At 42.2% G+C, this 13,981-nt stretch overlaps 1 protein-coding gene and 1 pseudogene across 1 annotated transcript; both read left to right on the top strand.

Moving 5' to 3' along the window:
• The first annotated feature begins 396 nt into the window (after positions 1–396).
• Positions 397–4,906, top strand: LOC115726302 (putative laccase-9). Its single transcript, XM_030656149.2, has 7 exons — positions 397–510; positions 1,003–1,154; positions 2,859–3,103; positions 3,285–3,416; positions 3,549–4,149; positions 4,233–4,591; positions 4,673–4,906. The coding sequence occupies exons 1-7, from the start codon at positions 397–399 to the stop codon at positions 4,864–4,866; spliced, it is 1,797 nt and encodes a 598-aa protein (XP_030512009.2). The 3' UTR covers positions 4,867–4,906.
• Positions 4,907–6,215: 1,309 nt separating this feature from the next.
• On the top strand, positions 6,216–13,585 carry LOC115726460 (annotated as a pseudogene).
• Positions 13,586–13,981: the final 396 nt, after the last annotated feature.

The raw sequence follows: 13,981 nt of genomic DNA, 5'->3' as shown, positions 1-13,981 counted from the left end.
AAAGTCCAATCCAAAAATTTAAATTGGCATATGGGTACAGAATCCTTTGTCAAACGACGTGAGACAACACTTCAACACTTTGGAACAACGCGTCCACGCTCACGAGAGAACACTGGATGATCTGAGGAGCTAGCGGCATGTGTTCAACGTGGTTCGGTGCTGGTTTCTCGAAGAAGTATTTATTAAGTCGTTTCGAATTTCAAAGGAGGACGCTCATCGGCCGTTCTCGGCTTCGTACGCTGTAGCTGGGCGCAGCTGTAGGTAAAATTGCCCGGGGTTTGAATGTATGGTGCGCGCACGTGACCGTGAATATCCAGCAATGCCCACTCTCACTATAAGAGAGAAAGGCAGAGACACAGAGCCCTTGTGTGGTCCTCGAGTCAAGAAGACGCAAAGATGGCGATGCGATCGCCGTCCTACTCCATCTCTTTCCTTCCTGCGCTCGTCCTTCTTCTCGCGAACGCTCTCCTCGTCGCTCAATCCACCACCGTCCACTACTATGACTTCGTGGTAAGTTACAGTAGACACTTCTCTCCTTCGCGCTTCATCGCTTACCAAGCTTCAATCACCACTGGAATTTACTTTGTTTTTCTCGAATGGAATAGAAGTTGCTTACGAAACTTTTGAGTGCAGATCTCGAGGAGTTATCATTTTGTCTTTCGGTAAGTACAAAAGAAAGATTACTAGGCAGACAGAATGACAGACCAAATAGAAAAACCTTTTTTTTTCTTCCATCTCTGACCTTGGGAAGAAGGTAAATAACCCCCCCAAAGTCCAAGCATTCACATGGCACCCTGTCTCTTTTTGGTCCCCACTAAGGTAAAAACCCTAATGCAATGAGGAGAACTATGGCCAGAACAGAATGTGATATTTACAGTCAAGATCTCGTTAGCGATGAAAGTACGTCTATCTTGTTTGGAAAAAGACATGTCATGTGCAGTACACTCTTGAGTATGTGGCTATATTTACCGATGAGAATGTCTTTTTCCGCTCTTATTACAGCTGAGGGAGACGAATATCACGAGGAATTGTACTTCGTGGAGTCTATTATTAGTGAACGAAAGCCTTCCCGGGCCGACAATTGAGGTTCACAAAGGCGATCTCGCGTTCGTGAACGTTCATAATCAAGGAGATTATGGAGTCACACTTCACTGGTATTTACCAATCCCTCTTTGTCTCTCTGTTGCTCCCTTTGCTATAGCGTTAATGAGCGTTTTACTATGCGCTAAACTATTAGCGGTCTAACGAAATTAGGTTAAATATGCGCGAAGAAAAGAAACATAACCGGAGAAAACAACAATGGCGACACACTGCTATTTTAATGAGATAAGGTCGTTTAAGATATAATGTGTACCAAGCATCTGCTGGCCAAAAATGTACGATCAACAATCAAATTAAGCTGCGTTATCACTTTCCTGTCTGTAGCTTTATCCAGCGTATGCTCAACTAAAATTCAAAACAAAGCATTCAAAGGGCCTCCTCCATCCTGTCCCTTTCTTTCTTTCCTCCTCCTCTTTTCATTTAGGACTTTATGGTACATCTTAGGTCGCAAATTTAAAAAAAAAAAGTGGGCTTTGCAATAATTTTTAATTAATTTTATTTATTTATTTTTTCTCAAAACAGACTATTGACATAAGAGTCACTCAAAGACTTTTACAATTCCGTTTCATTTAAGCAAGAGATATGCTTTGGCCAAAAAAAAAATGAGAGAAATGCTTAAGTGACATCTTTAATCTATTGTTAGAATAATAATCTATTTCAGGCCACAAAAAATGAATTATAAATTATTATAAATTATTGTGGAGTTCACTCCTTCAAAAAATTATGATTCATAAAATGCTGCTACTTTCACAATGGCCCAGAGACTAGCACAGCCCGTTTAGCTTCTAGTTAATAGCTAGACCAAAGGCCGAGTTATCAATGAGGCTTAAGAGGTAAACCAAATCTATGTTTATAGGGAGAGAAATATTCGAGGTGCGAGAAAAATATTTTACCAGCAGAATTAAGGTACTGACAATTAGTACTTAGAGATAGTCCTTTATTTTGATTATTATATCCGCTCGACAACAAACGAGAGTTTTCATTGTCAAAAAGAAAGGAGATCTACGGAGGCGGAGGCGCTATATTTTTGGAGGGTGGCTCGTATGCAAGGAAACCCTAGAAATAGTATCATCTAGCAATAATTCAACCACCTTTGTAAGAAGTCCTGACATTGTTCTCTTACCACAACTAACAGTCTATGAAACGTGTCCGTAGCATCTCCTCACGTTGCCATAGCCCCGCTCATCTCGAACTTCGGCTTCTCATTTCGATCCATTTTGATGAAGGTGGGACCACACCGAATGGTCGCAATTGACAAGCCAGGGAAGATATCAGTGAGGTTACTAGAAAGGGAAAGAAAAAAGACCTTTCCCCTTAAAAATGGACATTATGGAGTAGGGACGGTCCACAAGTTTGGACAATTTGTAGTATGATTGTCTAGAATTGTCCCACAAGCAGGGTCGGATTTGGACATTTATGGAATTGGCAAATGCACATTCCATCACTTAGCTGATTAACTAATTTCGTTTTGTGTTTGCTAGAGTAAACAACATTTTCGTCGAGCGATATTCTTAGTAAAGAAGCAAAATGTGATGATACCAGCTATCCCTACCTTATTGTAGAAGCAATCAGTCCGGCGCAATATTTATCATACTTTCGGCTAATATACTGTTAGATATTATTTGTAATAACTCAAATGTGACAATTGATGGTGCTGGTGGATAGCATCCACTTTCAAAGTACTGGTTTAACATAAGCAATTGTTTTCATCAAAAAAGAGGGGCGCTTTCTAATCGAGGAAAGTTGTGTTCTTGCAGGCATGGCGTAAAGCAACCTCGCAACCCGTGGTCGGATGGCCCGGAATACATTACTCAATGCCCGATTCCCCCGGGCACAAGTTTCATGTACGAGGTAAATTTTACTACAGAGGAAGGAACCCTTTTGTGGCATGCCCATAGCGATTGGACAAGAGCCACGGTGCATGGTGCAATAGTCATTTTACCTAAAGAAGGAACAATTTACCCTTTTCCTAAGCCAGATGGTGAAGAAATCATTGTGCTTGGTACGTGTTTTAATAATAGTCTAAAATATTTAGGTAGGATGATAACCTTGTGAGACAATTGAAAAGATAAAAGCTTTTAGAAAAAGCTCATGAAAAACCTTCATAGAAATAAAACTGCATGCACTAGAGTGCGTTGAATCTCGTAAGATATTCCTTGAACTCTATCTTTCATAATGTATAGGTTCTTGGTATTCGCAAGGAGATTATCCGAATGCCGACTTGGACGAGGATCTAGCTGAAGGAAATGATGTACCTCATTCAGTTGGTTTTATGATAAATGGAGAATTCGGAGATTTTATTAACTGCTCAAAAGGTACATTTCTACTCTAGACTTATATGTCTTCAAATGTTTCAATTCACGTCTGTTCTATACTTGGTTTTTCTTTCATATTAGGGTGACAGATAAATGTGTGACATATTTGCTATGATGGTATTGATATGACAGATTCGACATATCACATGTATGTCGATTATGGCAAAACCTACCACCTCCGGATAATCAATGCCGCTGTCAGCGATCGGATCTTCTTTGCCATAGCCGATCACAACCTGACGGTTGTCGGAATGGATGCGGCATACACAAAACCATTAGTGAGTTCGTACTTAATGTTGAGCCCCGGGACAACTATTGACGTACTATTCACCGCCAATAAGACCTCGGGAAGGTATTACATGGCGGCCCGCCGCCTCTGTAGCGAGGCCACGACCGTCACAAACTTCGACCACGCCGTTGGCACTGCCATAATCCAGTACAGTGGAAACTATAGTCTGGACTCATCGCCAATGTTCCCAAATGGTTCTCTTCCGAGCTATTTCGACTATTATGCGGCAGATAGCTTCGATTTCTTGCTCAAAAGTTTGGCAAGTGAAGATCATCCTTCAGATGTGCCTCTCAACATAACAACGAGGATGTTCATAGTGGCTTCGATGAGTAAGGTATTGTGTTCGCATCACAAGTGCGTCAGTGCTCCGACCACGATCGGATCTAGTCTCAATAACCAAAGTTGGGAGAACCCATCAACGGATGTGCTCCAGGCATATTACAAGTAAGTTTTTTTTCTTATACTTATGCCATTTGAATTCTCTATCCTTGGACGAGTTTTATATAGAGTCTCGTGTGTATATGCAGCAACATCAGTGGAGTATATATGGCAGATTTCCCGGATTATCCTCCGGCTTTCTATAACTGGACGGGAGACGATGTGCCGGCAGCATCGGCAATGTCGGACAAGGTGACCAAAGTGAAGATGTTGGAGTACAACGAATCCATAGAGCTGGTCTTCCAAGCGAGCAACATCTTGCTAGGCGCGGAGAGTCATCCGATGCATATGCACGGATACAGTTTCTATGTCGTGGGACACGGCCTCGGCAACTACGACCCAGAGACGGATCCCCTAAGCTACAACCTGGTCGACCCGCCCCTAGTCAATACTTTTGCAGTTCCTAGGGAAGGATGGATCGCCATCAGATTCGTGGCAAACAATCCAGGTATGCCCTTCCAATTCACACTAATTTCCTGTTCAATCCCCATAGTTTTAAATATGACATTGATTGTGTGATCTATTACAGGTGTATGGTTTTGGCATTGCCACATAGATAAACACATGAGTTGGGGTATGGACACAGTTTTCATAGTAAAAGATGGAGGCACCGAGGAAACCAGCATGCGAGGACCTCCTTCGTACATGCCTCCTTGCGAGGATTCCTACAATATTGCCAGGATGAAATATCGACGTCTCCCCCGTCAAATCTCTAGCACATGAGACCACATGCAGCAATTTCACAGCTGAGAAGGAGAGGGTTGCGTGGCAATTATTTGTAGCCATTTAATCAGTAGCCTCGTCTGTCAAAATGATTTTTCCTCCTTAAGTTTTCGTGTGGCTCGTCGATCTTATAATTTGTACCAATTATGAACATTCAATTTAATAAAGTTATTAATCGAGACATTACCGTACAGATCAAACCCATGTTTTTATTCATTGTAACACATGTTTTTTTTTTTTTTTCAGATTACACTAATCTTAGATATATTTCTAATGCTTTTCTCCAGGTGTTTTGCATGATAATTTTTTTTTAAATCATGGAAGCAGACAATTTCTTCTTAGTAGACATTGTTTGTAAATATAGTGAACGAATGGGTATAAATAGAATCATTTTATGAGGCGTGATTACATTCTCCTTAAGGAATAATTTGCCTCACAACATTGTCAATGGTTACTTGAAAAAATCATCTAGGCCCTATCTAGTGTGGTGTCAAGAAGGACACAATCTTATTCGCGAGACTGCAAGAATAAAGTTGCCCTTCTCAGCCTTGAAATTTTATCTTGGCGTCGAAAGTGTTCATTTTTGTTTCCGAGACCGCTAGATTATAGGACGACCTTTAGACTAAGCCGGAGATAAAGAGGAAACAACCTTAGTCCGCAAGACTGCGGCTAGTCTGCTCATCTTCTTGGCCCCATTTGTCAAGCCTTTTTAGTTAGATGTCAAACCTCACATTATCATGTGCATATCTTTGTGATCGTTGCCATATTTCGATGCTCAAGTAAGTTTCCTACACTCTTCTCTATGTTACTTACCTCGTCGTGTTTTTAATTTTGCGTCAGTCCATGATAAGTGAGCCAATCGCTGCACCATTCGAAAAATTAGTTCCAATCGATAGTTTCAAAGTTCGTAATTTCAATATTTCATAAACGAACTGTCTTTCACAACTAATAAAGTAGGTGTTCGAGCATTGCATTGAAACCGGGTCTTTTCAATTTGTAATGCTTACTGCTCCAATTTCTAAGTCAAGGGGACACTCCACAGACAATTATCTTTTAGTCAGAAGTCAACTCTTCGTATTCTTGCATTTTAATTTTTTTAAACGGGACATATGTTGACACTAAAAAGTAATCGATGCCTTTATGGGTTGGCGAAGGAGTCCATATCGAGTGATCGACAAGTAAACAATACGTACCTTCACAAATCGGCGGCTGATGCGAATCGATGCCATAGGAGGATGATTTTATTGATGAAAGGTTATCGACTAGGACAATTATTGATCTACGACGATGAGTGGATGATTACAAGGGAAAATTGTAGACGAGTATTTGAATAAGAACTGGATAAGAGAATGTCTAGTGAATTGCAAACGTTTGTGGACAAGAATGCGCAGTTGAAGGCAATAAAGTTGATGCCTAGAATAACAAAGGTAGTTAGAGTTTGGAATTTGAAAGATAAACGAATTTCGACAGTTATATTTTGTATAAGGCTATAAGGCTGAAGTGAATCAATTGGAAATGATCCGCAATTTTAAAACCGTTATCTAATTTCTGCGGTTCAATTGCTTCTTGTCCAAATCGCCACAAAATCAGATGCATTTAAAAAACCAGAGATGCAATCTTTGATGAATGGTATTCTGACCAAAGATCTCTTTGATTTTATTTTATTTTTTTTTTGCTTACCTCGATCGCAAGTCTCGGCGACTCCTCCATCACCGTGATGATCTTGACGTCACTATCAAGTCTGGGGCTGGAATTGCAGCCTCCCAATCTAGAAAGGATAGATAAATGAGAGTGAAAGTACAGGAGAGAGAGAGAGAGAGTCAAGGTTGATGGATGGGATCTGTTCGAGTGTGGGTGAGCATAAATAGAGCGTCCACATAGTGTTATCTATGGGCGTAAAAAATGTCCCAGCCTAAAAGTGAAGATTTCGAATATTTTCGGGACAGGTCTCATTTTGGTTCGGGTAATAAGAAGAAAGTTTGCGTGTCTTGAAGGTTTAGGTCGTACACCCGAACCGAATCGAAACACCAAAAAGAAAAGAAACCCCATACACTAAGACATGAATGATAACCCTTTTGTTTCTGGAATCAATTTCTAATCAAAAATAGATTTTTCTATTTTTAGTTTCTGTATGAGTTTCTAAGCAGATAAACATATTTGATAATGACATAAAATTGCTTTTTCCAGCAATAATAATTCATTTGATAACAGCATAAAATTTCTAGGTTTATCGGCTATCGGAGGGCGGCGGACCGACGACCGGCAATTGGCGAACCGAGAGATGGAGGATCGACAATTGGCGACCGGTGGCTAGTGGATGGCGACCAGCGAACCGGTATTCGGCGGACTAGCGACTAGAGAATCGAGGGACAAAGGATCGGTGATCAACAACGGCGTCATGCGAAAATGGGGACCGGCAACCCGATGATCAAGATGCCAGAGAGAGAGGGCATGAGCGATTTTTAATTTCTCATTTCTATTCTAAATCTATTTCCAGAACAAATTTTTATTCCAAAAAAAAATAGAAAAATGAAATTACATTACCAAACGGATTTCTATTTCAAATTTGTTTCCGATATAGGTTTGGAGCAGAAATAGAAAAACAAAATGGTTTTTATTCACGCCCTAAATAGCTCGCTTCCCTCGGCACCTCGCCTTTCTCTCATGCCCTCTTCGCCGCAGTCCCACGGTGCCACAGTCCCACTCACCTTCACCATTAAGGAATTAGCATCCCGGCTTCTGTGCTTTTGGCATCTTCTAACTGAATGTTATTCTTTCCAAGCAAGTATCGAAAGGTTAAGGAAGAAACAAATTGTTCGAAAGTACCCCAAAGTGAAGTACGCCTGACGGCCTGAGGTTCCAGCGACTCGCATAGTTCAACGTGCTCTCGTACTGGTCGTCTCGTATCCAAAAAGGTGATGCTCATCGGACGTTTTCTCGGCGTCGGTTCACTGTAGCTGTACATCCGGTAGGTGAAAATTACCTCATTGTGAATGTATGGTGGGCGAACGGGACCAGGACATTCGAGCCAAGAAGACGCGAAAGTCGATGTGTTTGAATATATCGAGGATGGCAATGCACTCGTCGTCCCATTCGCATTTGTAGAAGCATGAAAGTCTTTCTAAAATCGAACGTGGGGATTCGCGATTAAAGAAGCTGAGTGCTTCCCCACGGTTTTTGATAAGTGGTCATTAAATCGCCGGCTGACGCGGGGGGGTGGTTCCGATTTTTATACGAAATTAATCAGTGGACATGAATATACGCTGGTTTATGAAGTCGGATCATACGAAATGACATTTTACCCGTAATTGGGTACACGTGATGGTGGTTTGATCATCGAGTTGCTGTCGCTTCAACGAAAACGTGAATTCTCGCAATTCTTCTCATCCCATCTCTCGAGATTAGCTATCAAACCTTAAAGCTTGTATCAAAAAGTTTCCCAGCTATCTTTACAAAGAGTTTTCTAATTGTATGGTTGCGAATCGACCATATGGGTCATACAGTTTATCCGACTCGAACGAATCGATAGTATGTTTTGCATTAGCAGAGAGGCTGACCTGACTTTCTGCTCAGCAGCGCGTCCCCGTGGACTATTAGTTAGGTGACAAACAAGACTATTAATTATTTCGTCGTTTATTGGCCCTCCAGAAGTGTGGAAGTGATACGGGAACAGCGACATCTTCGTGGACCACCTTCGGCATTTTGCTTCTGGCGCTCCTCCTCCTCGGCAACGTCGTTTTCGGGGCTCAAGCCAGTGTCCATCACTACGACTTTGTGGTCACTAACCTTTTGCTGCATCTTCCTAAAGAGTAGATTTTTGCATGAACGGGTTAAGAAGAAACTAATTCTCATGTGGGCAATCGAAATTGCTGGGCTTGTTGCCCCACAAGCGGCAGACAGAGTGACAGACTGTTGTTTTCTCAAAGAACAAAAGAAGAATTGACATCAAACGTTATGTGTTTGCAGCAAGCAGAACGTATGAAAGAAAAACTGCTTCTCTTCTTATTCAGAAAACTGAAAAATACTTAAATACAGACTAAAGCTTTTTTTGTTGCCCACTAAACACAAGTTACCCACTAAGTAACAGATTGCTTGATTCACAAAAGTCAGCAACAAACTAACAGAATAAATTTGCAACAAACTAATAGAATAGATAATATGCAGCTAAACACCCCTATAAAATAGGACTTTAACAAACTGACTCAACATAAAATAGATCGTGCAACCTTGATGCATCAACACAGACCCACATAGAAAAACCTCTACTTCCATCTCCGACCTAAGCTGTGCGTTCACTCTTGTGTCGGTGACCATATTCACCTTTGACAATGTTTGGCCGCTCTTATCGTAGCTGAAGCCTGAGGGAGATGAATATCACGAGGAATTGCACCTCCTGGAGACTCTTGCTAGTGAACGACAGCTTCCTGGGGCCGACGATTCAGGTTCACAAAGAGGCGACCTCGTGTTCGTGAACGTTCATAATCAAGGAGACTATGGAGTCACGCTTCACTGGTATTTGTCTTCCTCATTCTCTGTCGTCACTGCTCCTTCAATGAAGACATCTGCATCCTCTCTCTCTCTCTCTTCCTTCATTGCAAATTTCACTCCCTCTCTCGCTTCCGCCTGTGGCACGTCGCTTCCGCCTCCGCCTCCAGCACGTTGACACACTCTCTTGCCTCCACCTCCACCTCTGGCACGTTGTGAATTTTTGTTTCTCGTGGGCTTTGGCTTCCAAAGTTGGGTGTGGCTTCTCCGGCGACATCATCCACCAACTCGGCTCATAACCTACGACAAGGGGTAAGTAAAATCGGTCGAAATCCTTACATTTTTATACACGATTCGTACGAAGTTCATCTAATTCTTGCAACTCCACCGTGAGTTAGCTAGGCTTTTAAAATCACGTACATCTTAAAAAGTACTTTACCATAGAAACAGCATAAGTTCTGGGAATTACCGAGGAACAATCTAGGTCGTGCATTGAGATTTTTTTTTTTTTTTTTTTGTCGGGATTCCTTCGGACGGAGAAAAAGAATAAGTTTGGTTTTTGCTATAAATGAAGTTAAATTGACTTGTGCACTACAGCGAGTACGAGGAGACACGTGCTTATGCTCTCTCGAAGTTATAGCTTAGAGGTGTCAATATGGGTCTTTCGCTCACTTTTATTTATTTAGGTCAAATATGGGTTGAGGCCTATAAAACATATTCAAATATGGATTTTAATCCAACCCATTTTCGATCCGTGCCTACAGCTTCGCAAGATCACTTTTGTTCACTCGTAAACCGCCGACCACTGCTTGCCTGCCCGGCACTGCCTTGCGGCTCTATTGACATCTACTTGTATGTTCTTTTCCACGCACAAGAATTTATATTCGCCCAATACCAAGATCACTGGAAAGACTGCAAAAATTATCCTTCCAACGTAATACCAACCTTCTGTTAGGACATCCTTCTTCATATTGGAAAACACTAGACTACGATAGAAGAGGTATATCATGACGCAAGCTTCGAAAGCATCCCATATAAAAACAGAAGAACCTCATCTTATACACGTTCGACCCGAACTAATTCACCAATGATGGACATCTTCCGCATCGCCGCTGATCCCTTTCTCGATGTCGGTTCTAATAACAGAAGCGAGGCCAGCGACTCCACCCATCATCCGAAGCCGGTCTCCATCTCTATTTTCAAAGATCTCGGTGAGGAGAGATTGATCAACTCTGACGATGCCCTGATTCGAGCTCGCGCGGTCGTTAGTGGAGGCATCTTGTCGACGGGTGGTACGGCCGAATCTGCGAAGCCTCCTGGCCTTACTGAGAGTTGCGGATGGGAGGTCAGGAATGCACTCAGTGCAAGCCCACTTAGGCATCTGATCAAGGTGAAATGTGTACCTGGTGGGCCTATTGTTCTTCCAAGTCGGCGTACCTAAAAACAAAAGAAGTAAAGTAGCGGCGGGCAGGCCGCGGTGGAGGCAGCGGGCCCAGCGGCAATGGTGGGCGTGCCATGAAGGCGACGGGCGGTGGGTGGTGGCGGGGGGCGGTGGTCGGCGAAACAATTTTTACATTTTTTAATTTTATGAAACAAGTATTCCATAATTTAATTAAATATATAAGTATTTAAATAATATGAGTCGGGTATGAGTTATAAAATTTGTATGGTATGAAGATAAGTCAAAATGGATTAAATGGGTCAATATGTGTCGGACCAAGCCCGGCCCGACCCACCTTGTTTGACACCTCTAAATAGCCTCTCATTTTTATAGTACCATTTGGTTCATGTTTGTTGTCATGCCGGTGGAGCCTTGCCTAATATTCGTGGATGGGCAGATAGAAAAATTTTCATTTTCCATTTGCTTGGGTGAATAACATATTGCTCGAGCGATATTTACAGTAAACACCCAATAGTATTGAAGTGGTGACATTAAAAAGGTGAGTTGCGACTAAAGTACAACTTGACGTTGCAGGCATGGCGTAAAGCAGCCCCACAATCCATGGTCAGATGGTCCAAAATACATTACTCGATGTCCAACTCTACCGAGCACAAGTTTCACCTACGAAGTTAGAGGCGGTCGGTTCCGTGGAATTGCCGGTTCCGGTTCGAGAACCGGCAGTTCCGATTCCTAAAAAAGGTGGAATCGCCGGTTCCGGGCCGGTTCCGGTTCGAACCGCTGGCTTCCTAGGCCCAATGGCTCTTTTCCCCCAAGCCTCCTTTAAAATAAAAAAAAAAACGGGTTGGAACCATGGGCCCGGTCAACGGGCCGGTTTCGAGCCCACGGTTCCATTTGGCCATGTCTATACGAGGTAAATTTTACTACTGAGGAAGGAACTCTTCGGTGACATGTCCATAGTGACTGGACAAGAGCTACTGTGCATGGGGCGATAGTCATTCTACTAGAAGAAGGAATGACCTACCCTTTTCCTAAGCCGGATGGCGAAGAAATCATTGTCCTTGGTACATGTTTTAGGTTTATTCTGAGAATTTCGAGGCACGATGAAAAATTGTCCCAATTTTAAAGTTGGATAGAGTCGACTTGTTTGGAATATACCTTTGCATGGTCGTATGTACACATTTTGATTGGTTAATAAATGTTAATTTGAGATTTTATGCTCCCATCTTCTTTTACGATGCGTAATTTCTTGGTATTCGGAAGGAGATGATCCGAATTCTGACTTAGCCGAGGATCTAGATGAAGGTGCTGCTATGCCCGAGTAAGTTGGATATATGATAAATGGAAAATTTGGAGATTTTGTTGCCTGCTTACATGGTACTTTTCTACTCCAGACTTACAACTTCTAGGATTTTACATGTTTTAATTCATTGTGGATCTATGTACTTTGTTTTTTCTTTCATGTTAGTGTGACATACAGTTATGTGACATAATTGGTACGATGGTATTGGTACGACTGATTCCACATTTCACATGTCCGTCGATTATGGCAAGACCAACCTTCTCCGTATAGTCAATGCCGTCGTTGACGCTGAGCTCTTCTTTGCCATTGCTAACCACAACTTGACAGTCGTTGGGATGGATGCAGCATACATGAGACCATTAGTGAGTCTGTACTTGACAACGAGCACCGGGTCAACCCTCGACGTGATATTCACCGCCAATCAGACCCAGGGAAGGTTTTAATTACATGGCAATCCGCCGCTACACGAGCCAGAACACGGACGTCTCGAGATTTAACCATGTCGTCGCCACAGCCATACTCCAAGACAGCAGAAACTATAGTCTCGACTCATCGTCAAAATTCCCAAATCGCTCACTCCCGGGCTATTACGACTATAGCAGGGCGGATACCTTCACATTCAAGCTCCGAAGTTTGGCAAGTAAAGAACATCCTTCGGATGTGCCTCTCAATATGACAAGGAGGATGCTCATATAACGCTGTCGATGAATTGAGTTTTTGTGCCCACATCACAACTGTACCGCTGCACCGACCACGGTCGGTTCAAGTCTAAATAACCAAAGTTGGGATCACCCGTCTACGGATGTGCTACAAACATATTACAAGCAAGATTTGCTTCCCATACTTACTTTGTTATGCCAAATGATGTATGAGTTCTCTATCCTTGGACAAGCTTAATATGTGCCTAGGCATTTCCCGACATTAGAGTTTTCTTGTGTATATGCAGGAACATCAGGGGAGTATATGCGGCAGATTTTCCGAACTTCCCTTCGTTCGTCTATAACTGGATGGGAGTCGATACTCCGGATGCATGGGGAGTGTCGGACAAGGTGAACAGAGTGAAGATGTTGGAGTACAACGAATCCATGGAGGTGGTGTTCCAAGACAGCGGCATCTCGCAAGGCCCACAGGGTTATCCGATGCATATGCATGGACATGGCTTCTATGTCGTGCGACATGGCCTCGGTAACTTCGACAATGAGACGGATCACCTGGAGTACAACCTGCTCAACCCGCCCCTGGTCAATACGTTTTCTGTTCCTAGGGACGGATGGACCGCCGTCCAATTCGTGGCAAATAATCCTGGTAAATTGTTCGTAATTCTCGCTGATTTCCAATTTCATCACCTAATTTGACGTCTAAAACTTGCGGACATGAACATGGGATTGGTTTTGTGATCATTTGCAGGCGTATGGTTTTGGCATTGCCACATAGATAAACACATGAGTTGGGGCATGGACGTGGTTTTCATAGTAAAAGATGGAGTCACTGTGGAAACGAGCACGCGAGGGCCTCCTTCGTACATGCCATAATAAATGTTCTTCCCCTTAATTTTTCTTGTTGGTGTCGTTAATCAAAGAATTTGTCGTTGATCTAAGAATTTGTAGCAATTACAAACGTTTCAATTATATAGATTAATAATGATAATAGTACAAATTAACCCATGTATTATTCATTGTCGCACATAATTTTTTTTTTTTTCAAATTACAATTATCTTAGATATATTTTGTTGCAGAAACAAGCAATCGAATAACATAGATAGAACAAAAAAAAAAAAAATTGAACACTAGAATTACATGGTTCTTTCATTGTGAGATACATCAACAGAGAGAACATCATAGAATTTCACTACAGGTCAAGTCATAAAATGGAGATTGCACCAACACTCAAGTTATGCAAATAATCTCGGTGTTCTCCTACCCTTACT

The sequence above is a fragment of the Rhodamnia argentea genome, chromosome 2 (assembly GCF_020921035.1).
Source record: "Rhodamnia argentea isolate NSW1041297 chromosome 2, ASM2092103v1, whole genome shotgun sequence".
In the NCBI taxonomy this organism is placed as follows: Eukaryota; Viridiplantae; Streptophyta; class Magnoliopsida; order Myrtales; family Myrtaceae; genus Rhodamnia; species Rhodamnia argentea.
This window is presented reverse-complemented; position numbering and strand designations above follow the sequence as displayed.